This window comes from Hyperolius riggenbachi, chromosome 3, assembly GCF_040937935.1.
Source record: "Hyperolius riggenbachi isolate aHypRig1 chromosome 3, aHypRig1.pri, whole genome shotgun sequence".
In the NCBI taxonomy this organism is placed as follows: Eukaryota; Metazoa; Chordata; class Amphibia; order Anura; family Hyperoliidae; genus Hyperolius; species Hyperolius riggenbachi.
In genome coordinates this window covers 106,097,099-106,125,074 of record NC_090648.1, presented here as the reverse complement: position 1 = coordinate 106,125,074, position 27,976 = coordinate 106,097,099, and the positions used below count along the sequence as shown (strand labels likewise).

The 27,976-nt window shown below is 45.1% G+C and overlaps 1 protein-coding gene across 1 annotated transcript in view; it reads left to right on the top strand.

Moving 5' to 3' along the window:
- The window catches only part of LOC137562202 (zinc metalloproteinase-disintegrin-like VLAIP-B), an 88,296-nt gene that overhangs the window by 44,075 nt on the left and 16,245 nt on the right, over positions 1–27,976 (top strand). The window contains exons 9-18 of the mRNA XM_068273534.1: positions 3,045–3,116; positions 3,347–3,516; positions 7,992–8,076; positions 9,553–9,683; positions 14,861–15,038; positions 18,163–18,252; positions 19,725–19,920; positions 20,312–20,414; positions 22,000–22,144; positions 22,901–22,981. Of these exons, the coding sequence (XP_068129635.1) occupies positions 3,045–3,116; positions 3,347–3,516; positions 7,992–8,076; positions 9,553–9,683; positions 14,861–15,038; positions 18,163–18,252; positions 19,725–19,920; positions 20,312–20,414; positions 22,000–22,144; positions 22,901–22,981 (1,251 nt within the window). The remainder of the gene's footprint in view (positions 1–3,044; positions 3,117–3,346; positions 3,517–7,991; positions 8,077–9,552; positions 9,684–14,860; positions 15,039–18,162; positions 18,253–19,724; positions 19,921–20,311; positions 20,415–21,999; positions 22,145–22,900; positions 22,982–27,976) is intronic.

Sequence of the window (27,976 nt, the reverse complement as noted above, 5' to 3'; positions counted from 1 at the left end):
AGCCCCCTGCAGCTGTCCAGTGCCCTCGCCGTCTCCCTCCGATCCTCCTGGCCCCGCCGGCAGCCACTTCCTGTTTCGGTGACAGGAGCTGACAGGCTGGGGACGCGAGTGATTCTTCACATTCCCGGCCACAATAGCGCCCTCTATGCTGCTATAGCATATATCATATAGCAGCATAGAGGGTGCTAATGAGTCTGGGAACGCAAAGAATCACTCGTGTTCCCAGCCTGTCGGCTCTTGTCACCGAAACCGGAAGTAGCCGCCGGCGGGGCCAGGTGGATCGGAGGGAGACGGCGAGGGCACCGGACAGCTGCAGGGGGCTATTGGAAGCCTTAGGTGAGTAAAACTCATTTTTTTTGTTTGACTTAAGTGTCCCTTTAAGAGGTTGTAAACGAAAATTTAGCGCTAAGGTTAAATAAATGGAAATGAAATGGCAAAATACCGTCTATAACAACAAACGAATTCTGAAAAGAAACGTCAAACTTGCTGCATTGTCAGTCGAATCGCTATGGCGAGCGATTCGGATGGCTGCAGCATTATTCCTAATGGCTGGGTTTCCCAATTTGCCTGAGGGGAAAACGCTGCGGATCTGCCCAATTTCTGCACTAATGGAAACGGGCCCTTAAGATAGACCTGACTTCAACAGTGATAGGGAATCTGTAAAATCTTTGTACTGAGAATTAAAATAATAATAAATACACCGTTATGATTCATGGCAAAGTGTGATTGCTTCTTATCTTTTAAAAGTAATATCCTGTCCACATGGCCAGCTTATCTCAGATCCCTAGAGCAGCATATTTATAACCTTTTTGTACAAAACAATTAATAAGAACCAAGGACTGAACATAATCTATCAAGTGCTGACAAATGTTGTATTTGCAAACAAGCTGCCACCTAAGATGCTGTAACTAGTGGGGATATAACTGATCCTGCCTGGTTATATAGAAAGTTTTTTTTGTAACACTATATTTTATTCAAGATAACAATAAGTGTACAAGACGTAGAATGCAGTTGGGACTATAGAACCCGATAGGTATATACAGTACAGATATAACTTTTAACAAAATCTTCAGTCTGAAGTGACAGACTCAGAAAATGTCCCTGCGAGAATGTTCTGAGGTTAAGGAAGGACCAGAGAAGTTGGAGACCATGTTATGGGTGGAGTTCAGGAGCAGAGGTAAGAGATGAGTAGAGGTATCCTTGGGTCCATATAGACACATTCACTGGGAGCAACCGAAAGGCGTATGAAAGGTTCTATAGAGGGTGTGTGGGAGGAGCTGAGGAGGGTTTCCTGTTCGAGAAAGAAAATTCTGGGTATTGACATCGAACTGGAGAGGAGGAAGGGGGGGGGGAAGGGGGGGGAGGGCAAAGGGAAGAAAGGGGGGGGGGTTAGTAAGACACAGTGTTCAGACAACTCCTTGAAGTGGGACTACAGGTACGGAAAGGGCCTGAGGTTTATAGGGCAGGGACCCTAGAAGGTCAATGGGGTAGAAGGTCCGGGGTGGTAGTGGTCCAAGGGTCCCAAACTCTGTGGAACAAATCTTCGGTGTCTCTCAGAGAGGCCGTCATCTGTTCCATAGATTTGACCCAGTTTAATTTCAGTTTAACATCAGAGATATTGGGAGGTGCAATGTTTTTCCAGGCAGAAGCAATTGAGAGCCTGGTTGCAGTAAGGATGTGTGTGATTAGACGCATGGAGTGTTTATTTACACCTGGGATAGGTTTTCCTAGGAGCATATAGATCGGATCCAGAGGAACTGAGACATTCACTATTGATGATATCAGTTGGTGGGTCTCTTCCCATAGAGTAGTGATTTCTGGGCAGTGCCAAAAGATATGTTCTAAAGAACCTTTCTGAGGGCAGCCTGGTTATATAGAAAGTTTTGGTTGTGCTTCTGTTATTATTTTTAACCACATTTTGGGCAATTGCCAAGGGCCCCAGACAGGAATTTGTCAAGATTTTGACCAATGCATGCTAACAGCTTATGAGCACAACTTTGCATGCATATGCTGTCGTGAGAAGCTGTTCAGACAGTTGTAATTCAGTGGCCACACCACTTCCCACTCGCCTGCTTGGACTAGTCCTTAAAGAGTAACTGTCAGGCTGCAGAAGCTAATTTAAACCTCTATTCTCCTGTGTTAAACAGTTTAGAAGGAAGCCCAAAAGCCATTAGTGAAGATAAAAATCTCAGTTACCTTTGATGTGTGCTTATCAGTAAGGCTGTTAAAACCCAAGAGGACGCAAGCCGCATACTATACTGCAAAGCATTCTGGGGCCCTCCCCTCGGCTGCTAATGAGACGTTACAGCAGCTTGTAATCAGTCCAGCGCGTAACACTGATAAATCTCCGGGCAGAGTACACTGCAGGAGTCAGCTATTGTTCCTAGCCACATGGCTCATTAATATTCACTGCACACTGTGTTGTTCAAGTACGAGCTTATCTGTGATCAGGAAGCAGGCAGGACATGACGACACATTTGACAGAAAAACATGGAGCCTGCCATGAGCTGTCAGGAGCATCTATCTCTGCATATACTATATACAAATTCTGTGAAATCCAAACGTGGACAGTGAAATGCATATGTAATGTAAGTACAGCCAATCTTTAGCTACTGATATATGTGTTTATTTTCTCTGACACCTTATACCTAACAGCTCCTCTTTAAAAAGGTGTACTTACAAAAGAACAATAGAATGGGCTGCTTACTTTGGTAGTCATAGATGGAGTTCTGGAAAATCCACAGAGACCTGGGATTTGGGCAGCTGGACATGGAAGAGAAATGGCTGCAAATGGAAGAGAAAACTGCAAATGGAAAGGTAAGGCTGCTGCAAACTGGCAGCAACACAAGAATGGGCGGTCTGCCCACAGACTGGGAGGGTATCTTTTGCCCATTGAAGGTTAGCCACAAGAAATTCGGCCTAGGGACAGAAAAAGTATATATCTAATCTTGTAGGCAGTGTGAATTGTGATCATTTGAAATCTGTTTTTATTTCATTCTGTTATTATTTGATTTACGTCCTCTTTTTCTTTTATTGCATTGTAGTGTGAGAAGTATAACCACAGCAAGGAACTCATTAAACAGAGAACTTTTGAAATGATAAATTATGTTAATGTGGTAAGTTGAGAATTTGGTACTTTCCAATTGTAGACATTTTATTGCTATTTTAGCCTTTTGGCTGTTTCATAAAATTATGACTAATGTGTAAAGGCAGCAATAGAGGCCATAATCTCCACCTAATAATTACAGGGGCCACAGCACACAACTTAAATGAACCCAGAAGTTATTGGCCATGCTATATTGCAGTTATCACGGATATGACACATCGTCTGCTCACTCTATTTCAGGTATATAAAGCAATCAATACATTTGTTGCACTGGTCGGGATAGAATTCTGGGAAACAAAAGATCTGTTTGAAGTTGTCCCCGCAGCCAACACAAACCTTCAGCGCTTCTCTGCCTGGAGAAAGCAAGACCTGCTGCCGAGAAAGTATCACGACAATGCCCAGTTTCTGACGTAAGTGCCCGCTAATAGTACTGACTGCGAATACCTCCAGATACCACAATGCGAGAGATGCCGCTTAATATTCATGAAGAGGCATTCTGGCCAGTAGAATGCTGAGACTAACCATACATAGCATAGCAGACAAAAGCAGAAGTAAACTGAGAAGGATATGGATTTTTCCTTTTGACATAGTTCCAGTTGCCTGACTCTCCTGCTGATCCTGTGTCTCTAATACTTTTAGCCACAGCCCCTCACCAAGCATGCAGATCAGGTGCTCTTACTGAAGTCAGACTGGATTAGCTGCATGCTTGTTTCAGCCACTACTGCAGCAAAATACAAAAGCAGGACTGCCAGGAAACTGGTATTGTTTAAAAGGAAACATCCATATCCCTCTCAGTGAAGGTTCCCTTTAAATTAATAGCATTTTATTATAACCGCGACTTGCAAAATATAGAAAAATATTAACAACATTGCTGAATGTGTGTTAGCAAGTATGTTATATGTAACCACTTAACACCCATGATCCATACAGGTACACGCCCTGGTCGTAACCTCTAAAGGGGCCCATACACTTACCGATCTTCCCGCCTATACACAGCCGATTCGATCACTGTGATCGAATCGGCTGTGAAATCGTTGCGCAAACGCTGACCGAACGATCGATTTCCGTCCGAAATCAATCATTCCCGTAGATTCCCGTCGTTGCTGTCCATGCGGAAGATTTCGCTTGATCGCCGGCGGGTTGGGGGTGCATTGATAGCAGTGTTCGATTGCCCGACGACCGACGCAATACAGTGGCAATACATTACCTGTTCTGCCAGCGCGAGTCCCCTGGTCACCGCTGCTCCGTCTCCGCGCTGGGCTCCGAGTCCAGCAGGCTTCACTTCTTCCTGTCCCGGCAGGATGTTCAAACAGTAGAGTGCCCTCTACTGTTTAAACTTCCCCGGCAGGAAGTAAAGTGATGCTGGAGGATCCCAGACTGGAGAAGAGACAGTGGAGACCAGGGGACTCGGGCCGGCCGGAGCAGGTAATGTATAGCTGGCGGGGGGCGGAGGCGGCAGCGGCAGCTCCACAGATGGTGAATCGATTTCATGCTGAAATCAATTCACAATCTGTTTGCAGTAAAGGCAGCCATACGATCCCTCTCTGATCAGATTCGATCAGAGAGGGATCTATCTGTTGGTCGAATCTGAAGGCAAATCGACCAGTGTATGCCCACCTTAACAGGGCTGCAGCCAACTATAGGTAGAGCAGCTCTGCACCCTCAGGGGTGTGAATATTCCAACTAATTAACCTCCATTCCCTACAAGAGTTGGTGGATGCTTGATTGCAGGTTTGCAGTTTACATCATTCCTGCTCATGAGCCACGGTTGGCACCTCTCTTTCCCTTCCCCTGTCTGGTGTGCCCATTCACTCGGCTCACTCTGGAGCTATTCCAGACATCAAACAAGTGCCAAGGAGCATAATCTGGATGGGAGGAGTGTATGAGACTGCTCTCATGATGCAAACTTTATGCGGTGCTGTTTGGCGGACAAACTGCAAACCTGCAATCAAGCATCCACCAACTCTTGTAGGGAATGGAGGCAGGGGCGTAACTAGAAATCACTGGGCCCCCCTGCGAATATTTGGATGGGGCCCCCCCCCATAGGTGCCAAATAATCGTAATGGGGCAGCGTTTCACTGTAAATTAATTGTAAAGTGGGCAGCATTTTACCAGACAATCGTAATGTGGGCCAGAAAATCGTAATGTGGGCAGAGTTCACCAGAAAATCGTAATGTGGGCCTTTCGAAAATCATAATGTGGGCAGAGTTCACCAGAAAATCGTAATGTGGGCAGAGTTCACCAGAAAATCGTAATGTGGGCACTAGTCACCAGAAATCGTAACGTGAGCAGCAGTCACCAGAAAATTGTAACGTGGACAGCATTCACCAGACAATCGTAATGTGGGCAGCGTTCACCAGAATATCGTAATGTGGGACAGAAAATCGTAATGTGGGCAGAGTTCACCAGAAAATCGTAATGTGGGCAGCGTTCACCAGAAAATTGTAACATGGACAGCATTCACCAGACAATCGTAACGTGGGCAGTGTTCACCAGAAAATCGTAATGTGGGCAGCGTTCACCAGAAAATCGTAACGTGGACAGCATTCACCAGACAATCGTAACGTGGGCAGTGTTCACCAGAAAATCGTAATGTGGGCCAGAAAATCGTAATGTGGGCAGAGTTCACCAGAAAATCGCAATGTGGGCAGCAGTCACCAGAAAATCGCCATGTGGGCAGCAGTCACCAGAAAATCGCAATGTGGGCATCAGTCACCAGAAAATCCTAATGTGGGCAGCAGTCACCAGAAAATCCTAATGTGGGCAGCAGTCAGTCACCAGAATATCATAATGTGGGCAGCACACACCAGAAAATCCTAATGCGGGCAGCAGTCACCAGAAAATCGCAATGTGGGCAGCAGTCACCAGAAAATCCTTATGTGGGCAGCAGTCACCAGAAAATCGCAATGTGGGCAGCAGTCACCAGAAAATCGCAATGTGGGCAGCAGTCACCAGAAAATCGCAATGTGGGCAGCAGTCACCAGAAAATCGCAATGTGGGCAGCAGTCACCAGAAAATCCTAATGTGGGCAGCATACACCAGAAAATCGCAATGTGGGCAGCAGACACCAGAAAATCGCAACGTGGGCAGCAGACACCTGAAAATCGCAATGTGGGCAGCAGACACCTGAAAATCGCAATGTGGGCAGCAGTGACCAGAAAATCGCAATGTGGGCAGCAGTGACCAGAAAATCGTAATGTGGGCAGCAGTGACCAGAAAATCGTAATGTGGGCAGCAGTGACCAGAAAATCGCAATGTGGGCAGCAGACACCAGAAAATCGTAATGTGGGCAGCAGACACCTGAAAATCGCAATGTGGGCAGCAGACACCAGAAAATCGTAATGTGGGCAGCAGACACCAGAAAATCGCAATGTGGGCAGCAGACACCAGAAAATCATAATGTGGGCAGCAGACACCTGAAAATCGTAATGTGGGCAGCAGGCACCTGAAAATCGTAATGTGGGCAGCAGACACCTGAAAATCGTAATGTGGGCAGCAGACACCAGAAAATCGCAATGTGGGCAGCAGTGACCAGAAAATCGCAATGAGGGCAGCAGTGACCAGAAAATCGTAATGTGGGCAGCAGACACCTGAAAATCGTAATGTGGGCAGCAGACACCAGAAAATGGCAATGTGGGCAGCAGACACCAGAAAATCGCAATGTGGGCAGCAGTGACCAGAAAATCATAATGTGGGCAGCAGACACCAGAAAATCGCAATGTGGGCAGCAGTGACCAGAAAATCATAATGTGGGCAGCAGACACCAGAAAATCGTAATGTGGGCAGCAGACACCTGAAAATCGTAATGTGGGCAACAGACACCTGAAAATCGTAATGTGGGCAGCAGACACCTGAAAATCGTAATGTGGGCAGCAGACACCTGAAAATCATAATGTGGGCAGCAGTCACCAGAAAATCATAATGTGCAGCAGACACCTGAAAATCACAATGTAGGCAGCAGACACTAGAAAAAAAATGCACCTGTGAAAAAAAAAACAATTCACTTACCTGACAGAAGTCTTCTCTCCCGGCATCTGGCTCGCAGCTCCCCGAGTCCTCCTGCAGCACATCTCCCGCGCTGACAGGCAGAGTGCAGGGCTACGGCAAGATGGCTGCCGAAGCCCTGTACTAGAGACACAAATAGTCTCCAGTGCAGGGCTTCTTCGGCGGCCATCTTGCCGTAGCCCTGCTCTGCCTGCCGGAGACTATGCAGGCTTGTGGAGCGGGGCTGCGGGGAATGAACTGGCGCAGCGTCTATTAGACGCTGCGGCCAGTTGAGCACCTTGCTGGGGGGTCCAGAGCAGCGCTCCCCCCACGCACAGTGAGCGGGCCCCAGAGCAGCCCCGGGCCCCCCTGCGGCTGAGGGGGTCGCATCCCCGGTAGGTACGCCGGTGAATGGAGGTTAATTAGTTGGAATATTCACACCCCTGAGGGTGCAGAGCTGCTCTACCTGTACCTAGGCCACCTGTGACATTTCTGTTCCCTCCCCCACCCAGCATGCCTTTGATTGGCTGAGTATGCTTTCTCAGTGGTGAGGGCAGCCCGTGCATGGTGAGGGAAGAACAAGCATGCTGTGTGGGGGAGGGAACAGAGAGGTGACAGGTGGCCTAGGAAAAGGAAGCAGCTGGAGGCACTGATGGGCAGACATGAGGTAATGTTTTCATATTCTCCTATTTCTGTCCAGTCTGTTCCAGTCCCTAACAGTCAGCATCTTTCATACTGTGGTTGGCCATAGAAAAATATGGTGATCTGTTTTCTTCCAAGCACTGACCATTAGCCCCATTTCCAATGGGTTTTCTTTTTTTCTTGACTAAAGGTGGAAATCGTTTTTTTATGTTCTTATTGGAAAACAACCTGACTTCATCTTAGCTTGTTTGTCTCTCAGGAATACAAACCTGGATGGTGCCATGGCTGGTGTGGGCTATGAGGGGACAATGTGTTCTGAAGCACATTCCACCGGCGTTATTCAGGTGAGTTAGTGTTTCTTTCAATGTCCAGGGCCTAACACCCAGCGGATGAGTGAGACATTTTTACATCTAAGGACTTTACTGTCCTTAAAGGACACTTGAAGTGATAGGAATATAGAAGCTGCCATATTTATTTCAGTTTAAACAATGCACATTGCCTGGCTGTCCTGCTGATCCTCTGCTTCTAATACTTTTAGCCATAGACCCTGAACAAGCATGCAGCAGATGTCTGGCCTCTGAGTACCGGAGTGGCAACTAGTTGCTGTCCCATCACTAAAAGTTCTCGGAAACTTTCTTTTTTGGTTATTTCACAATATTATTTGAGAGAGAGTTTGAACAAAATACAGTATGTTAAGGCAGGAATGAAAGATGAGGAAAGATGTAGGATGAAATGAGATGGGAAGGCATGAGTTCCAGGGCTCAGGTAGTGAGATGGTCTTTGCAGATTCAGTTCATATTTTTAGTTTGGACAAAGGAAATTTGGGCGGCAGTGATCTGCAGAAGTTTAGACACTATCAAAGGCGCCCATATAACTAGTGCTTATGAGAGAAAATTTGGGCTTCCATGGCTGGGGACACCCGCCTGCTATTTGTAGCCCAAATTTCCCTCCATAGCCGCTATTTATATTGGGTTTTTTTTCTGGCGGATTGGTGGCTGGGATACGGATAAATGTTTAAGGTTGCTTAAAGTGTACCTCCAGACTAAACATTTACTCAGCAGTACTGAAAAGGCTTGGTGCTTCTTTAACAGTTTCACAGCATCAGAACGGTTTTTCTTACCCAAGCCTCATTTTTAGCTGCACAGAACCTCAGCTCCGCCCCATCAAAGAAATCTGCCCCGGGCATTTTTTCCCTGATGCTGTGCAAAGCATGATGGGATTTCTGATGTTGTTCTCATTGCCTAGCGCACGCAGCTGAGAGGGGTGATCAGGACACAGAACAGTTGGAACTGTGTCTCATGCTCCCTGTCACCTCCTTTCAACCAAAAAGATGGCTGCCCTCATGAAATCACAAACATTTGCCTGCTCTTTTAGGGTGGATGGGTAAGAGATTATATTACCTATCTATTTTAATTAACATAACTAATGTAACTTAATGACAGTATGTTTGTTTAGGCTAAAGTTCCTCTATAAGGTTAGGTGTCCAGGGTAAGTGGTTAAGGTTAGGCATTGGTAGAGGGAGGGTTCAGTGTGAGAATGCGGTAAGGTTTAGCTGTATAAAAATATTGTGATCTATCACCAATAGTTTACTATTGTCATTAGCACTGTAATAATATCAATAAATGTAAAGATATCTAGTATCGATTATTTCTGAGCGCTCAGATTTGGACGCTCTTTTTTCATGTACATGGAGATGGTTGGGTTGGTGGATGAGGCTCAGTGTTGAAATGTTTGTGTATTGTTGCAATCTCATTGGTAAAGTATGGCGCAAATGTTTTGCTATTCCTCACCTTTTCTGTAATGCTTTTCTTTGCTTTCAGGATCACAGCAGAAATGCCATCTCTGTTGCTGCCACAGTTGCCCATGAAATGGGACACAACCTGGGGATGAGTCATGACATGAGCACCTGCCTGTGCTTCAATGAGTCTTGTATCATGGCCCCCAGCCTAGGGTGGGTACTTGCGTGGATAGAGTGCAGAGATACATACGTTTTTTAGCACACTTCCCATTGAGGAATAATCGTAGTGGCTGGATAGTGTAATGGTTAAGGGCTCTGCCTCTGACACAGGAGACCTGGGTTCAAATCTCGGCTCTGCCTGTTCAGTGAGCCAGCACCTATTCAGTAACGAGTTTCTTGGGCAAGTCTCCTTAACACTGCTACTGCCTACTGAGTGCGCTCTAGTGGCTGCCTCGCAAGCGCTTTGAGTCCGACAGGAGAAAGGCGCTATACAAATAATGCAATTATTATTATTGTATTGTGCCACCGATTTCATATTTCATATATTTCACATATGTATTTCACATCAAGAAATCTCCCATTCATAAGTAAAAGTGGGATTAATCTACCTAAACTGAAATTTAAGTACCTACTTTTAACTCTTAGGTGCATAAATGAGTGTTTGAAAACATCCCTCAGTGAAAAACATTTACGGTACTTTGATACAGAGAGCAGTTTGTACTGCTATTCTGATCTCTGCTAATTGGCAAATGTAATCATTGCTGTTCAGGATAAGCTCTACGCCAATTATCTTCACTCTGCATCCCCTCCCTCTGATGAATAGACACGTTACCATTGCAACGGCTCACTTTAGTAGAAGAGGGAGGGGGAAGCAAGAGTGAAGAGACGAGACAGAAAGCTTAGCTTGGAGGTCAACAATGATTAAGATTAGCAGAGATTGACAAAGCAATATAAACTCCTATTGTTCTCTGCATTAAAAGTTAAAGTTTTTAAACACAGAGAATGCTTTCAAATGTTCTGTTATGTACCTAAGAGAAGGTACCTACATTTTCGGTGGCCATACACTGGTCAGCATGGCCAACAGATAGACTCCCTGTCTGTGACTACTAGAGGCCTGTAGTATTAGGCCTCTGCATTACGTCACACAGGAACCCGGGGACATGGAAATTAAGGAAGAAGCAGTCAGTGGAACAAGTAACAAAAACATTAGGATTGTCAGAAATTCTGATTTCTGCCATTGCTGAGTTGTCTCTGTATTCTCTGATTTGTCCAATGCTCTGTGATTGGCCTAAAATTACCAAATTGCTGTAATGCGGTATATCTGTGGAAATTCTATTTCTGTTTTTCAAGGAGTCTTTTCTTTTTTGTGGTCATTTTTTTTCACTCTCTGATTGGCTAAATACTTCTGAGCTGACTATGCATTCTATGATTGTTCCAATGAGTTCTGTGATCGGGATAAAATTACAGAGTGACGATAGTGCAGGATTTCTGGTTACCAATTTCTGACCGTAAATGCAGATTTCCAAACAGAAATGCCGAGAGGGGTGATCAGGACACAGAACACTCGGAATCTCAAATTTACCATGCAAATGAGCCCAACACACGTCCCTTTCCTAGATCTCCTGATCTCGATCTCCGGCGATGGCCATGTATCAACATGTCTATATAGGAAAGAGACAGCAACAAACTCTCTGTTAAGGGCGGAAAGTTTTCACCCCACACATACCATTAAAGGTATTCCTACTGGTCAATATTTACGCATTCGTCGGAACTGTTCCGACGATGAAACCTTTCATGAAGAGGCATTTCGCCTGAGGTCGAGATTTCGAGAAAGGGGGTACAGTTATAAGAACTTGATTAAAGCATACAAAAGGGCAGATGCAAGTTCGAGGACATCGCTCCTGGCTGGGAAACAATGCCCTGCCGGAAGCGAGAAACAGAGACCAAGATTCTGTACCAAATTTTCAGCTCAGCATAGAGAGATTTCCCGTATTCTACAGAAACACTGGCATATCCTGACGAACGATGCCAAATTAAGTACCATTGTTTCCGATGCTCCCCTCTTGTATTTTCGTAGAGCACCTTCTCTTCGTGATCTGGTGGTGAATAGCCATTTTGTGGATCCCCGGTCCAGTACCAAGCACTGTAAATTAACGGGCACCTATACCTGTGGCGGTTGCACTATGTGCCGATTTATTCAGGTTGGAAGGAGTGTGTTGCTGCCGGGTGGTAGGGATTGGTCGCTCTCGCACTACGTCAATTGTGGCACTGCCCTTGTTGTCTATCTATTGATCTGCCCCTGTGGGGCATTTTATGTGGGAAAGACTAGGAACGAATTTCGTTCTATTATGTCGCAGCACATTATTAGTATCAAGAGTTCGAGAGCGGCCGGTCTCACCCCGGTGGCAAGGCACTTTAAAGAAGCCCATAATGGCAGATATTCATCTCTGCGGTTTATTGGACTGGATAGGATCCACGGTTCACCTAGAGGAGGGAACATGGATCGTCTCTTGTTACAAAAGGAAGCCAGATGGATATTTGAGCTAGATGCAACCAGATATCCTGGCTTAAATGAAAATATCAGTTATGCCCCATTTTTGCCCCTCTAAGTTGTGTTGTCTGTGGGTCTCTGGTGTGCTGCTGCTGCACTCCCGTTCAGCTGTCTGTGGCTTTTAGGGGGGGACCATCCGTTCCATTGGGGTATTCTCGTAGCCTTGCTAGTTAATCTACATTTATGTTTGTTAATTCCACCTCTGTGGTGGCATATTTGTCCCATATGATTGGCACCGCATGCATTGTGAGGGTGCCTACTTTATCTATGGGGCATATTATTTCATATTATGATATTTTACTAGCTGCTGATCTATACGAATTTGTTCCGGATAAAAGGCTGGTTATAATGTGAATGATGTAGTATTTGATTTGAGAAATTACCTAGTCTGTTGATGATCTGTGCGCACTCCCCGTGTGTCCCCGCCGCCTGATCCGGCTTCCTGGTCTCTCTCGCCCCTGTCCCCTGGCCTGCGCGCAGGGGGGCGGGGCTTGGCGGACGCGCCGGGCGCACCATTGGCTGGCTCGCCCGTCGTGTCTTCCCGCCCCGCCCCCCTGCTCGCTTTGGCCCGGGGGCGGGGGCGCGGGTGGCCGAGTGGTGTGGCTGGATTGGGCGGCGGCGACTACATAGGGAGTGCGTTGCAGCTCTGTGGACACGCCTCCTGAAGAAGCCGGTAGTAGCTGGAGAAATCGATCGAGGACGCCGTCCTCTTCTATGGCGGCGGACCCCCCTGGTGCCTGACTCCCCATGCCCCCACAGGACATCACCTCCTCTCGGACAACACCGCTGGCATCTGCAGGAATCCTGCTCGGATGAGTAAGAGCCCACTGGGCAACCCTACACTATCCACATGCTTGGCTGATACATATTGCCATTATGCTTTATGGCTGCTGCTGCTGCTTCTCATCTACTGGCTGCTTGATCTGCTTTCAGCAATAATGTGTTTACCTGCAAGGAACTGCAAATACCAATACTGCTAATAATTGCTAATCTGCTTATGGTCAATGAGCTACTGTTGCATGGACTTTTGCTTCCATTAATGCTGCAATATACTGGCTCTTGGTGTATTGGCATATCTGCAAGGAATTGCCAACATCAATACTGCTAATATTTGCCAACTTGCTTGTGGTTAATGAGCCACTGCTGCATGGACTTTTGTTTCCAATATATGCTGCAATATACTGGCTCTTGGTGAATGTACAACAAATAATGAACTCTTAAACATCTGAGGTGATGTCGGCATGGTTCGCTGAGAGCTGAGGATACCTGCTCCTTTGTTTTGGCCTCTCTCTACACTGGAACATTTATAAATATCATGTGGCTAGCCTGAACTTTTTTGCATCTTGATTTTGATTCTCTCTTTTTTTGCTTTTGATTTTTTGTTTACAAAGCTGCGCAGCTTTCAATCATTGTGCATTAAGTCCACCGGTTGGACCTTGTCAGATCTAGGGCTTGATTCACAAAGCGGTGCTAACTGTTAGCACGCCTGTGAAAACCCCCTTAGCACGTCTAAACAAGCTTTTCGCGCATAAAACTTTACGCGCGCAAAACTTTATGCGCGTAAAACTTTACGCGCGTACTGCACAGAGCGCAGGGCGCTCCGCGCGAAGTGCCCATTAAAGCCTATGGGACTTAGCGCGCATAAAACTTTGCGCGCGTAAAACTTTGCGCGCGCAAAGTTAGTGCGCGATCTGATTGAGAAATCCGGTGCTAACCTACTTAGCACCCTGGTTAGCGCGTCTAAAGACTTTAGACGTGCTAAGTAGGTTAGCACCGCTTTGTGAATCAAGCCCCTAGAGGGCCCTGGGTACAGTGGGTTTGGGGTGTGGGTTATTGGGAACTGGGGATTTCCTGCTGCCATATATGGTTTGATGCTAATTTTGTATAGTGGTTTTTGCAAGTGATTAATAAAGTTTTGTATTTTTACAAATAATATACAAAAGTTGTTTGTACTCAATCGGGCCATACCCCTTCCATATAATATCTCACAAGGTATGTTTCAGAAATGCCGATATTTCAATTCTGCAAAATCTGAAGGAGCATCCTTACAAAAAGAAACATTTGCGTGTCTGGTAGCTATAACAATTGCAACCCTTCCACATTTTGTATATTATATACAATAGATATTTTGTTGCTTTAGGGGTTTATAAGTTGCAGCATCTTAAATGTGACTTGAATGTAGTTTATATAAAGGTGTCAAAAAAAATGAAATATGTGTGGAATTTGTGATAAAAGAATAGCTACAGACTTTTATGAATATGGATTCATCTTTTAGACAAATTAAGTTACTGTTGGTAGTAACAATATTATTAGTTAAACTGTAATACAGTAAAGCAACCACAAAATGTCACTGTCTGTAAAATGTGGCGATGATCTCTATGGTATTGGGATTTCCTGTGTACTCTCTGTGCTCCTCTCTGTTCTAAGCTGCATTTTCCATGGTGGTGTATATCTCTGCTTGTTTTTTCTTCAGTAAAGAGTTCTTACTTGTTATACTGGGTGCCTATCTGTATGTACATACTACTTTGTTTCATCAGTTATGCTGGGGATACACGGTACGTTTCTGTACCGTGTATCGACCAGCTGATCCGGCCAGCTGATAATATTCAGCTGGCCCGATCATGCCGCTCGACCCGCGCCCGCTCGATTCCCGCCGGCGGACAATGGCAGGGAATCGAGCGCTGATAAGGAAGCGCCGGCGGGGACGAGCGGTAATCAAGCCGCCAGTTGACCTGTGTATTCCAGGCATTACACAAAGGAGTTTATAGCAAGTCATGACAGTGATGTCACATGACCAGATTTCCAGGTGGTCACTCTCTTTTCGTCTGTTCCCACACAGCAAATACACCCCACAGCTCTTTAGTTCCTGCAGCCTGGAAAACTTCCAGAATTTCATTTACAATGTTATGCCGATGTGTATGAAAAAGAAACCATCAATACAGTATATGGAATCCCCTCCTGTCTGTGGCAATAAATTCACTGAAATGGGTGAGGACTGTGATTGCGGTACAACACAGGTAATCTTAAAGCGGTATAAAACCCTGACATAATATTCAATAAAAAACATGTTTTCCTACTTTTTATATGCCATACGGTTATCATTTTCTTTTGTGCATAAGTATTATTATTCATTAAGAAATTACAAGTTCCCAAAGTACACTTTTTTTGCTCTGAGAGCTTTTTTTTTTATTTATAACTGCTTTATTCATAAATAATTTCTGATGGTCTGTCTGTGTTCAGGAGAGTCTGCAGTGTCAGAGAAGTGTTTACATTCCTCACTTGATACAATTAAGTAAACACAAGTAAACATTATCTCCTGTTCGGATGTGGTCAGCTTTCCCGGCAGGGAGCTTCTAAGTCCTGTGTTTAAATCTTTGTATGCTGTTCTAGTAAAAAAAAAAATTGGTGGTAGTGTATACTGTAATATGCTGTAAATAATCTATTAGAGCAAAGAAGAAATGCTGGGTTTCATTCCGCTTTAACAAGTATCACAAAGGAAAGCTATGTAGTGTCAGACTGTCACCTCCAGTGAAGGCAGTCAGGGACATAACTAGAGGGGAACAGCCCCTGCGATTGCAGGGGGCCCAAAGCTGTAAAGGCCCCAATGACTAACCTTCGCTTCCTCCGATACAGGGGTCTATGGATCAAGTGTTTTTGTGGCTACACTTGTTATGGGTGGGAAGATCATGATAGCCACACTTGTTTTGTAAGATGGGCCCCCAAGCTGCGATGGGCACCAAAGGGGGGCAAGGGAAGGGGTGTGAACATTGGTGGTCCCATGAATTGTAGATACGCCACTGAAGGCAGTGGTGTAGTCGGGCTGGATTTCTGGAAAGGCCACAAAGGCCCGGGCCTTGGTCGGCTGCAGGCCAAGGGGCACCTGGACATGAAGGAGAGGTTACTACATATGAAAGAGGAGGGTGAAAATAGGGAGAAACACATGGAAAAGGAAACTGATGCTATACGGAGCTGTTTATGAAATAAAGGGGCTGCTGCACATGGATGATACACATGGAAGAGGGGGCTGCACATGAAATGGGAGGGGTGCTGCGGCACATGATAGGGGAGTCACAAGTTACTTGGCCATGGGGCACAAATATTATAAATCCAGCCTCGGGTGTAGTGATAGGGGATGCAGAGATTGGAATTGCACCAGTGCCCCTGAACAAGATGGTCCCACTAGGGGACCAACTCCAACATCTGCATTAGCCCTTCACTGGTGCTAAGCTGGTAATGGTTACCTATATACCTGCACTGAATAATGTTACTCATTCACCTTCTACCCTGCATCATTATTTACATTATGGCTGAGGTCAGGGAAGGCAGCAATAAGCCTAGTCAGAAAAAAAAGGTCAAGACCGGGGTAGGCAGTATTAGCAGGCAGGTCGAAGTCACAGGCTGAGTCAAGCCAAGGGATCAGGATTGAGAGGGGTCAGGCAAGCCGGCTCAAAATGGAGAACACCGATCAAGTACAAGATTGGCCAGAAGTACAAGCATGGTCAGGGGTAATCACTACCTGTCAGAATGAACAGCACCGTGCAGTGGTTAAAGGGGAACCTTTTGCAGGACACAAATAGCACTTAGGTGTAAAAATGTGTGCATCATTATGGCGTATACGCCTTTCTAATTATAGCAATCATTACCGGTGTCTAGTAATTCCAGCAGAGAGGTGACAGTCGTAACTAATGCTGGGCCTACACGGCTCGTTTTTGAGCTATTTAGATGGCTCGATAGATCATTTCCAACATGTCCGATCTCCTGCCCGATCGTTTCGCTGATCAATTCCTGATAGCAGTGAATGGAAAAAGATAAGGAAAATGAGTGGAAGATAAGAGTCTTGACTGCAGAGTTGAGCGGCGAAACTATCGAATGGGAGAATTGGACGGCAAAAACGAACCATGTATGCCCAGCATAAGGCCCCCGTTCACAATACACGCGCTGCCATCCGGATTTCGGCAACATGTGCAGGAAGCAGACACGCACGACATTAGAAGTGTATAGACTGCACTGTCTGATATTCACACTGCATGCGTTGCGGTCTGCGAACGCATGCTGCATGCATGTTTTGCCCAAACGCATGGCTGTCCCATTCACTACAATGGTAATCAGCCACGCAACGCATGCAAACACAGATGGCATTCATTCGTATGCGTTGCGTTCTGATCACCCGGCCATCTGTGTTTGGTAATGTGAATGGGTCCTCCTAAGTGTCAAACACTTATAAAAGTGGTGATCAACTAAGCTGATTGCCACTTTTATAAATATGGTGATAAGAAACATAATATTATTTCAACAGGAAAAGCACTATTTTTTGGGTGATCATATAATTGCAAGCTTACAAGCCCCTAACATTCACAATTGGGTAAAAACAAGTACAGTATATTCTGGCGTATAAGACTACTTTTTAACCCTTGAAAATCTTCTGAAAAGTCAGGGGTCGTCTTATACGCCAGATGTCATTGATGCCGGGTGATACGCCCTATCCTGTTACCGCCTCTCAGATCTCGCTGCTGAGGACTGTAGTGAAGCGGTGCAGCGCACATGTGCGAGACCTGAGAGGCAGAGAAGGAGGTAAATAGGATACAAGGGCGGACCAGACAGGTGAAAGAGGCGTGTTTTATGGGCACAGCGCAATCTATTCTTCCATACCGCTCTGATAAATGGGGAGAAAGAGAATCCACTTAGGGAGAGTTGACCAATCCAACCAGTCAATCACCTATATACTTTTATATACTGGATACCACATACAGTACAGCACCAGTATCCGTTCATACATAGCACCAGTATATGATTTTTTTTTTTAATTTTTATTTGGTATGTGTTGGAAGAGGGGTAGTCTTATACGGTAAGTATTTCCCAAACTCTATATTTTAACTGGAAAAGTTGGGGGGTCGTCTTATATGCCCAGTCGTCTTATACGCCGGAATATACAGGTACTGTGTCATTTTTGTACTTTTTCCCATCTTCCACGGATCTATTTATTGCAAATATGTAGTTGTAGTATATCTAGGTATATTGTCTTGAATTGGCAATGTAATGCACCAGCACCCTGCCTTAACCACATATGCTCAGTTTCCACATTGTAGGTAAAGAAAGTGCTGCTGTTTTATATTATACACCGTACATATGTTTGTGTTGCAGGAATGCACAGATCCTTGCTGTGATGCAGCCACTTGTAGATTCGTGGATAAAGCTCAGTGTGCAGAAGGAGACTGCTGCGAGAACTGTAAGGTTTGTGCATTCTTTTAAGGCACCCTTAACTGAAATTTAGCTTTATGTAGAAAACTACCAAAGGTCTAGGAAGAAATATTGAAATACAGGAGCCCTTAGACATGATATTTCTCTGAGGTTGAGGTACTCATGGGAATGTTGATATGAACAGAGAACTCAGTACTCAGGTATATGTCTAACTGCCAACAGTATCTGATGGTTGGTGTATTTTCACCAATACACAGGTATTAGGTACAAAGATTGTCTGCTGAAACCATGTCAATAAGCAGTGATCAGCAATAAAACATCATTTTCATCACAGGTGCAGCTGCGTAATTACAAGGGAAGGGAGCAGTCCCTGCAATGGCAGGTGGACCAGAGCTGTAAGGGGACCCCAACTACTACCTCACCCACTCTGATAAAGGGCCCATGCTTCAGATCAGGTGTTTTTGTGGCTACACTTGTTATAGGTGTGAAGATTACGATGCCCACACTTGTTTTATGACCTTTGCAAGATGGGCCCCAGGCTGTGAGGGTCACCAGGGGTAGGCAAGGGAAAGGGTTCGAACATTAGTGGCACTATCAAAGTTTTACTGAGGGGTGCATGATTTGTAGTTATGCCCCTGCACAGTTGACTGCAGCTGTTCCACTCATCTTGCCAAAACCCCAGTGTCATCAAAGGATCTATGAGAGAAATGTCTCACCTCTTCTCAAAGTTTCCTCTGTTTGGTTTCTGCCGTTCAATTTACAGTACCTAAACACAATGCAGTCATATATTGGATGCATGAACAAGCTAATAGTTTTACCTCAAGGAAATTGGTGAAGAACATGGCTCGATTATCCTCCAGTTCCTAATCCTCCACCAGACCCTGAGCCAATACAGGTCATGTTGTAAAGCCCTGACCTGTTTCTACCAGCATTTCACAAGACACTGAACTTCGAAAGAAGGGAGGATTGTCACCTCTATGAAGCAAGTAGTCATCAGCCCTCTACTCAAAAAAAAAACATTCACTGGACACAGGCCCTGACTTGTCTCCAACCTCCCCTTCCTGGGGACTGAAAGGCCATCTAACTATGACTTGAGATGGAAAAAAGTGAATTTGTGGAAATGCTTGCGACAGTATCTGTGGCAAGTATTCTAGAATTACCGTAGGTCCACCACTGGCAGTCAAAAATGATATGGTTATGGCCAGTGTATGAATTTATAATGGTAAACATTAACAGCAATACTTGTCCTGGTCAAACTGATGACCACTGCTGTATCATTTTCAGGAACTATACTTCTTATGTTCTCAGCATCATGTAATCATGTGCAGTTTTAAATTATTACCATTTTTCATGGTTTATTGTGTATAATGGAATTTAATTGAGTACTTATTGAAGTTTACACACCTAATTAGGATAGGTTATGAATTACATCTTCCTTGAAAGACAATTCTATGACTCGAGGAAATGATCCCAGTATCTCATCCTGCCATCTCGTCTTTTTGTAGTTCAAAGAAACAAGCTTTGTGTGTAGACCTGCCAAGGATGGCTGCGATCTGTCCGAAATGTGTGATGGGAAGTCTCCACTTTGCCCAGAAGATCGTTTCATCTTCAATGGAAGCCCCTGCAATGGTGGGCAGGGCTACTGCTATGATGGGAAGTGCCCCAGTTTGGAAGATCAGTGTATGACATTGTGGGGGGCAAGTAAGTGAACCATGACCTCCCTACAGCTCATGCACAGAATGTTGCTTGGTCAGGCTAAATGCTCAAAGAGAACCTGAGATGACGATAAGGAGTATACCTATACTTACCTGGGTCTTCCTCCAGCCCCATGTAGTGTGTGGGCTCCATCGCCGCCCTCTCCGGCTTCTCCATTATCTTGTAATCAACCCCGGTAATCTTGCCAGAGAGGACAGCGATGGAGGCCACACATCTCATGGGGCTGGAGGAAAACCCAGGTAGGTATAAGTATACCCGTTATCATTATCTCAGGTACACTTGAAATGAAGAAAAATGTTAAATTTTGGAGAGAATTATGATAAAGCGAAAATGGCCATTTTTGCACATTCCAGTTAAGAATCTGCCTTTTTGACAGGTGCGTCTGTGGGATCCAACTCTTGCTTTAAGGTTAATCAGAAAGGCACCAACTATGGATACTGCCAATACATCTCTAACAGCTATGTGCCCTGTAATGCTAGGTAAGTGCTCACCTGCACTTCTCTCTATTCTAAAGAATAAAAGGCATTTTATAGAGGAACTTTACCTAAAAGGGGAAAAAAATAAACTAATACATTGCAAAGTGAGAAGTTAAAAATAGAAGCGAGATCAAGAAATGATTGATATTCGCCATGCAATATGTTCACATTGCTTAATCCACAATAAGCCTGAATGTAATCATGTTTACTGCTGGCAGACATGAAAAAGAAACAGACAGCACCAACTACTATTGTCTATAACTACACCTCATAACAATGCAATAGACTAAAGGTGGCCATACACTGGTCAATTTGCCATCAGATTCGACCAACAGACAAATCCCTCTCTGATCGAATCTGATCAGAGAGGGATCGTATGGCCACCTTTACTGCAAACAGATTGTGAATCGATTTCAGCCTGAAACTGATCACAATCTGTTGAGCTGCCGCTGCTGCCGCCCCCTCCCCCCCTCATACATTACCTGTTACGGCCGGCGTGAGTCCCCGCTGTCACCGCTGCTTCTTCTCCGCTCCGGGTTCCAGAACGTTCCTGCAGTTACTGAACTTCCTGTCCAGGGGAAGTTTGAACAGTAGAGGGTGCTCTACTGTTTAAACTTCCTGCCGGGACAGGAAGTTCTGTGTAGCTGCAGGAACGGAACCCAGTGCAGAGACGGAGCAGCGGTGACAGCGGAACAGGTAATGTATACCCGCTGTATTGCGTCGGTCGTCGGGCATTCGAACGCCGCTATGGACGCACTCCCGACCCGCCGGCGATCGAGAGAAATCTTCCGCACGAACGGATCGACGGGAATCGATGGGAACGATCGATTTCGGACAGAAATCGATCGTTCTGTTAGCGGTGTGCGCGGCGATTTCACAGCCGATCCGATCACTGTGATCGAATCGGCCGTATATCGGCGGCAAAATCGTTAGGTGTCTGGGCCCCTTAAAGGTTTTTTTTTTATAAATATACATATGCACAAAGGTAGATTCTGGTTGCTTGGCAGTTGGAAAAAGCTGTTTTTTTCCCACAATGCAATGAGGAAACTGTCAAGACCAGGGTCCTGGCAACAGTGTGGGAAGGGTTTTACCTCAATATCAGCCATTCAGACCCATCTGAAGATCTATTCGAGAAAATATTTCTCATGGGAAAGGGGGTATCAGCTACTGATTGGGATGAAGTCCACTCTGCTGCCCTTGGACATGCATGCGAAATCACATTTTTACAGAATGCAGTGAAGTCAATTCGCATGCAAAAACACATTTTCAAGAAAGGTTTTATTTTCACATACACATCTTGCTAAATTCCATTATATTTTTGCAAAAAAAATAGCTTTGGTGAAAATTCAAGCTCATTTCTAGATATAATTTCCCTATGTTACCAGCCCATAGGAAGCTGGCAGCTCACATCCGTATGGCTTGCCCAGTATTCCATTCTACATTTCTGTGTTGAAACTCATATGGACTGATGAGAAAATGGCATGACTCATCAATAGTTAAGCAAAGTGGCAATAAAGACCATTCAACAGAACCCCATAGTTGGTGATCATACTGCAGTTATTTTTTTTTTGCCTGTATTTTTTCACAGTGATGTCAAATGCGGAGTGCTGTTCTGCTCCGGAGGCAGCGCTAACGCCACAGTCAGTGCATCTGTTGCATCTGTTTCAAGCTGTCGGGCAGTCTTACATCCATCGGGATTGGTACAAAATGGCACAATGTGTGGTGAAGGACAAGTAAGTGCATTAGCAAGAATTAAATTGAAGATACAATAAATCCTACCAGATCTGATATACATGGGAAGCATTTTATGAATCTCTATTGCAGATTCCTTTGTGGAAATATAATTCCAGTACAACCTGGATTCTTAGGCTGGGAACACATTTAGCAGAAACACTAGCGTTGCGGAAAACGCAGCATTTTTGCCTGCAATGTTAGTCAATGGGTCGCATCAAAAAATGCATATACAAAAACGCGTATGCGTTTTATAATATGCGTTTTTTTTTAATTCTGGTTTTGTTGCATATTTTTCAAAAACGTATGAAAAGCGCACATAATGAAAGTCAATAGTGACGCAATGTAATACGTTTCGCATGCATTTTTCATGCGTGTTTTTATGTGTTATTTATTAAAAAAATGTTTTCTGATGTATTTCCGTTTCCTGTTGTCTTCCTAGTGATTTGCATAAAACACAATAGAAAAAAGCATGGAAAAAACATACAAAACGCATATGCATTTTGTATATGTGAACCACAAACACGTTAAAACACACGCAGATTGCAAGAAAAACGCATGTGCGGAAAAAACGCAAACGCACTACAAACGCAAAAACGCACATGACAGAAAATGCGACCTTTCACACACTGACAAGTGTGCACCCAGCCTCAGACATGTTTTGAAGCATGTGATCCTGCTTAATGCAGATTAGTGCATACACTCCTGTGTCTGATATATGTATTTACAAGGTATCTTTGTTTCCCATTTTCTTCTAGGTTTGTTACAGCGGGAAATGTATGACTGTTAATAGTGCTTTCCGCTCGGCAGACTGCTCCAGCAAATGCCCAGGACATGGGGTGAGAGTTCATAATGCAACTTTGTAGTAGACGAGAAAGTGAGAAGAACTACAGCATGTTGACACAATACTTTGCTATGTTTGTTAGGCTTTCAAGTAAAACTAATCTACATAATTTGGCCAGCCTCTCACCATGGGCATCCGCAGAAAATTTTCCGGGGGGGGGGCAAAAAGGGGGGGGGGGGAGAAGTGGCGCCAAAAGTTTTTGCCATGCTGAAAATTAGGGGCAAGTTGTGTAGGGTTAAGTCGTGTGGAGAGCATAGCGCGCCGCAAGGACAAATGGGTGTGGTCATGGGCCAAAATGTGGGTGTGGTTGCGGGAGGAGCCAAATTTACATGAACTTAGCAATGGTGGGACATTAGACTAGGACAGTGGTGGCGAACCTTTTGGAGGCCGAGTGCCCAAACTACAGCCCAAAAGTCACTTATCTATCGCAAAGTGCCAACAGTAATTTAAACTAAATACAAACGTTTTAACTCATACATGAACATTATGGAAAATCCAAGTTAACTGTGAAGATAAACAATTTCATCCATCCTATTCCTGAAAAATGTATTCATTTTTTAGAACCTCCCAGTTTTATTTTCTGTTTTAGCAAGCTAAAAAAGTAGGTTTAATGCTATTGTCTCATATGATGATGATTCAGCTTTTTCCATAGTCTTGCAGTTAGCAATCATGTGACCCCCAACAAGACAAATTCAGCAATCATGAGGCCCCCAACAAGACAAATTCAGCAATCATGAGGCCCCCATCAAGACAAATTCAGCAATCATGAGGCCCCCAACAAGACAAATTCAGCAATCATGAGGCCCCCAACATGACAAATTCAGCAATCATGAGGCCTCCAACAAGACAAATTCAGCAATCATGAGGCCCCCAACAAGACAAATTCAGCAATCATGAGGCCCCCAGCAAGACAAATACAGTAACCATGAGGCCTCCAACAAGACAAATTCAGTAACCATGAGGCCCCCAACAAGACAAATTCAGCAGTCATGAGGCACATAAATAGACAGCATTTCAAATAAATAGGCAGAATGCCCCCTTAATATGGTATACACCTCTTACCTGGCTTCTGAATTCTCCTCTACTGGCCGCTGTGCCTGGCTGGCCTGGCAATACTGTTTTTGGCTGGATTGGGGATGATGTGTGGGCTGAAAGGCCTGGCAGTGATGCTGTGGCCGGGCTGGCGGTGATGCTGTGGCCGGGCTGGCGGTGATGCTGTGGCCAGGCTGTCGGTGATGCTGGGCTGTGCTTAGCTGGTTGAAGTAAATGCTGGCCTGACTCGTGGTGATGCTGTGGCTTTTTTGACAGTGATTCTGGGTTGGTTGGTTGGCTGGTGGTGATACTGGGCCGGCTGGCCTGGATAGTTTAGGTAGTGAAAGGTGCCCCCTAGTTTAGGTAGCGCCGGGAGCTTCCCAGTTTAGGTAGTTACAGGGCCCCCCAGTTTAGGTAGCGACAGGAGCCCTCCAGTTCATTTAGTGACAGGAGCCCCCCAGTTCAGTTAGTGACAGGTACCCCCCAGTTCAGTGGCGTAGCTAGAAACCTCTGGGCCCCGATGCGGAATCTGGATGTGGGCCCCCCCCCCTCCCGGCAACAACAGCCCCTCCCCCCCCTCGCAACACCCAAAGCACACACATATCCAAATCCCCATAGCTGTGCATGGCATGGCTATATCAATTCCACTTTCCAGCAGCATGGCTGCCACGTTCACTTTGCAAACATACGCAGCACCCAGAGAAAATAGGGCAATTAGTAGCAAGATGCCAGTCTGAAGGAAAATAATTGTTATGTGCGCAGCATTCACCCGATAATAATTATTATGTGCGCAGCATTCACTAGAAAATCGTTATGTGCGCAGCATTCCCCAGAAAATATTAGTTATGTGCGCAGCATTCACCAGATAATAATTGTTATGTGCGCAGCATTCACCAGAAAATTATGTGCGCAGCATTCACCAGAAAATATTAGTTATGTGCGCAGCATTCACCAGAAAATAATCGTTATGTGCGCAGTATTCACCAGAAAATAATCGCAATGTGGGAGCATTCACCAGAAAATAATCGCATTATGGGGAGCAGTTACCAGAAAATAATCGTTATGTGCGCAGCATTCACCAGAAAACATACGCAATGTGGGAGCATTCACCAGAAAATAAACGCAATGTGGGAGCTTTCACCAGAAAATAAACACAATGTGGGAGCTTTCACCAGAAAATTAACGTAATGTGGGGGCATTCACCAGAAAATAAATGCAATGTGGGGACATTCACCAGAAAATAAACGCAATGTGGGGGCATTCACCAGAAAATAATCGTTATGTGGGGACAGTCACCAGAAAATAATCGTTATGTGGGGGCAGTCACCAGAAAATAATCGTTATGTGGGGGCAGTCACCAGAAAATAATCGTTATGTGGGGGCCGTCACCAGAAAATAATCGTTATGTGGGGACAGTCACCAGAAAATAATCGTTATGGGGGGCAGTCACCAGAAAATAATCATTATGTGGGGGCAGTCACCAGAAAATAATCGTTATGTGGGGGCAGTCACCAGAAAATAATCGTTATGTGGGGGCAGTGACCAGAAAATAATCGTTATGTGGGGGCAGTCACCAGAAAATAATCGTTATGTGGGGGCCGTCACCAGAAAATAATCAATATGTGGGGACAGTCACCAGAAAATAATCGTTATGTGGGGAGCAGTCACCAGAAAATAATCGTTATGTGGGGGCAATCACCAGAAAATAATCGTTATGTGGGGGCAGTCACCAGAAAATAATCGTTATGTGGGGGCAGTCACCAGAAAATAATCGTTATGTGGGGAGCAGTCACCAGAAAATAATCGTTATGTGGGGGCAGTCACCAGAGAATAATCGTTATGTGGGGGCAGTCACCAGAAAATAATCGTTATGTGGGGAGCAGTCACCAGAAAATAATCGTTATGTGGGGAGCAGTCACCAGAAAATAATCGTTATGTGGGGGCAGTCACCAGAGAATAATCGTTATGTGGGGAGCAGTCACCAGAAAATAATCGTTATGTGGGGGCAGTCACCAGAGAATAATCGTTATGTGGGGGCAGTCACCAGAGAATAATCGTTATGTGGGGGCAGTCACCAGAAAATAATCGTTATGTGGGGAGCAGTCACCAGAGAATAATCGTTATGTGGGGGCAGTCACCAGAGAATAATCGTTATGTGGGGGCAGTCACCAGAAAATAATCGTTATGTGGGGAGCAGTCACCAGAAAATAATCGTTATGTGGGGAGCAGTCACCAGAAAATAATCGTTATGTGGGGGCAGTCACCAGAGAATAATCGTTATGTGGGGAGCAGTCACCAGAAAATAATCGTTATGTGGGGGCAGTCACCAGAGAATAATCGTTATGTGGGGGCAGTCACCAGAAAATAATCGTTATGTGGGGAGCAGTCACCAGAGAATAATCGTTATGTGGGGGCAGTCACCAGAGAATAATCGTTATGTGGGGGCAGTCACCAGAAAATAATCGTTATGTGGGGAGCAGTCACCAGAAAATAATCGTTATGTGGGGGCAGTCACCAGAGAATAATCGTTATGTGGGGAGCAGTCACCAGAAAATAATCGGTATGTGGGGGCAGTCACCAGAAAATAATCGTTATGGGGGGCAGTCACCAGAAAATAATCATTATGTGGGGGCAGTCACCAGAAAATAATCGTTATGTGGGGGCAGTCACCAGAAAATAATCGTTATGTGGGGGCAGTCACCAGAAAATAATCGTTATGTGGGGGCCGTCACCCATAAATAATCAATATGTGGGGACAGTCACCAGAAAATAATCGTTATGTGGGGAGCAGTCACCAGAAAATAATCGTTATGTGGGGGCAATCACCAGAAAATAATCGTTATGTGGGGGCAGTCACCAGAAAATAATCGTTATGTGGGGGCAGTCACCAGAAAATAATCGTTATGTGGGGAGCAGTCACCAGAAAATAATCGTTATGTGGGGGCAGTCACCAGAGAATAATCGTTATGTGGGGGCAGTCACCAGAAAATAATCGTTATGTGGGGAGCAGTCACCAGAAAATAATGGTTATGTGGGGTGCAGTCACCAGAAAATAATCGTTATGTTGTGGCAGTCACCAGAGAATTATCGTTATGTGGGGGCAGTCACCAGAGAATAATCGTTATGTGGGGAGCAGTCACCAGAAAATAATCGTTATGTGGGGGCAGTCACCAGAGAATAATCGTTATGTGGGGGCAGTCACCAGAAAATAATCGTTATGTGGGGACAGTCACCAGAGAATAATCGTTATGTGGGGGCAGTCACCAGAGAATAATCGTTATGTGGGGGCAGTCACCAGAAAATAATCGTTATGTGGGGAGCAGTCACCAGAAAATAATCGTTATGTGGGGAGCAGTCACCAGAAAATAATCGTTATGTGGGGGCAGTCACCAGAGAATAATCGTTATGTGGGGAGCAGTCACCAGAAAATAATCGTTATGTGGGGGCAGTCACCAGAAAATAATCGTTATGTGGGGAGCAGTCACCAGAAAATAATCGTTATGTGGGGGCAGTCACCAGAGAATAATCGTTATGTGGGGAGCAGTCACCAGAAAATAATCGGTATGTGGGGGCAGTCACCAGAAAATAATCGTTATGGGGGGCAGTAACCAGAAAATAATCATTATGTGGGGGCAGTCACCAGAAAATAATCGTTATGTGGGGGCAGTCACCAGAAAATAATCGTTATGTGGGGGCAGTCACCAGAAAATAATCGTTATGTGGGGGCAGTCACCAGAAAATAATCGTTATGTGGGGGCAGTCACCAGAAAATAATCAATATGTGGGGACAGTCACCAGAAAATAATCGTTATGTGGGGAGCAGTCACCAGAAAATAATCGTTATGTGGGGGCAATCACCAGAAAATAATCGTTATGTGGGGGCAGTCACCAGAAAATAATCGTTATGTGGGGGCAGTCACCAGAAAATAATCGTTATGTGGGGAGCAGTCACCAGAAA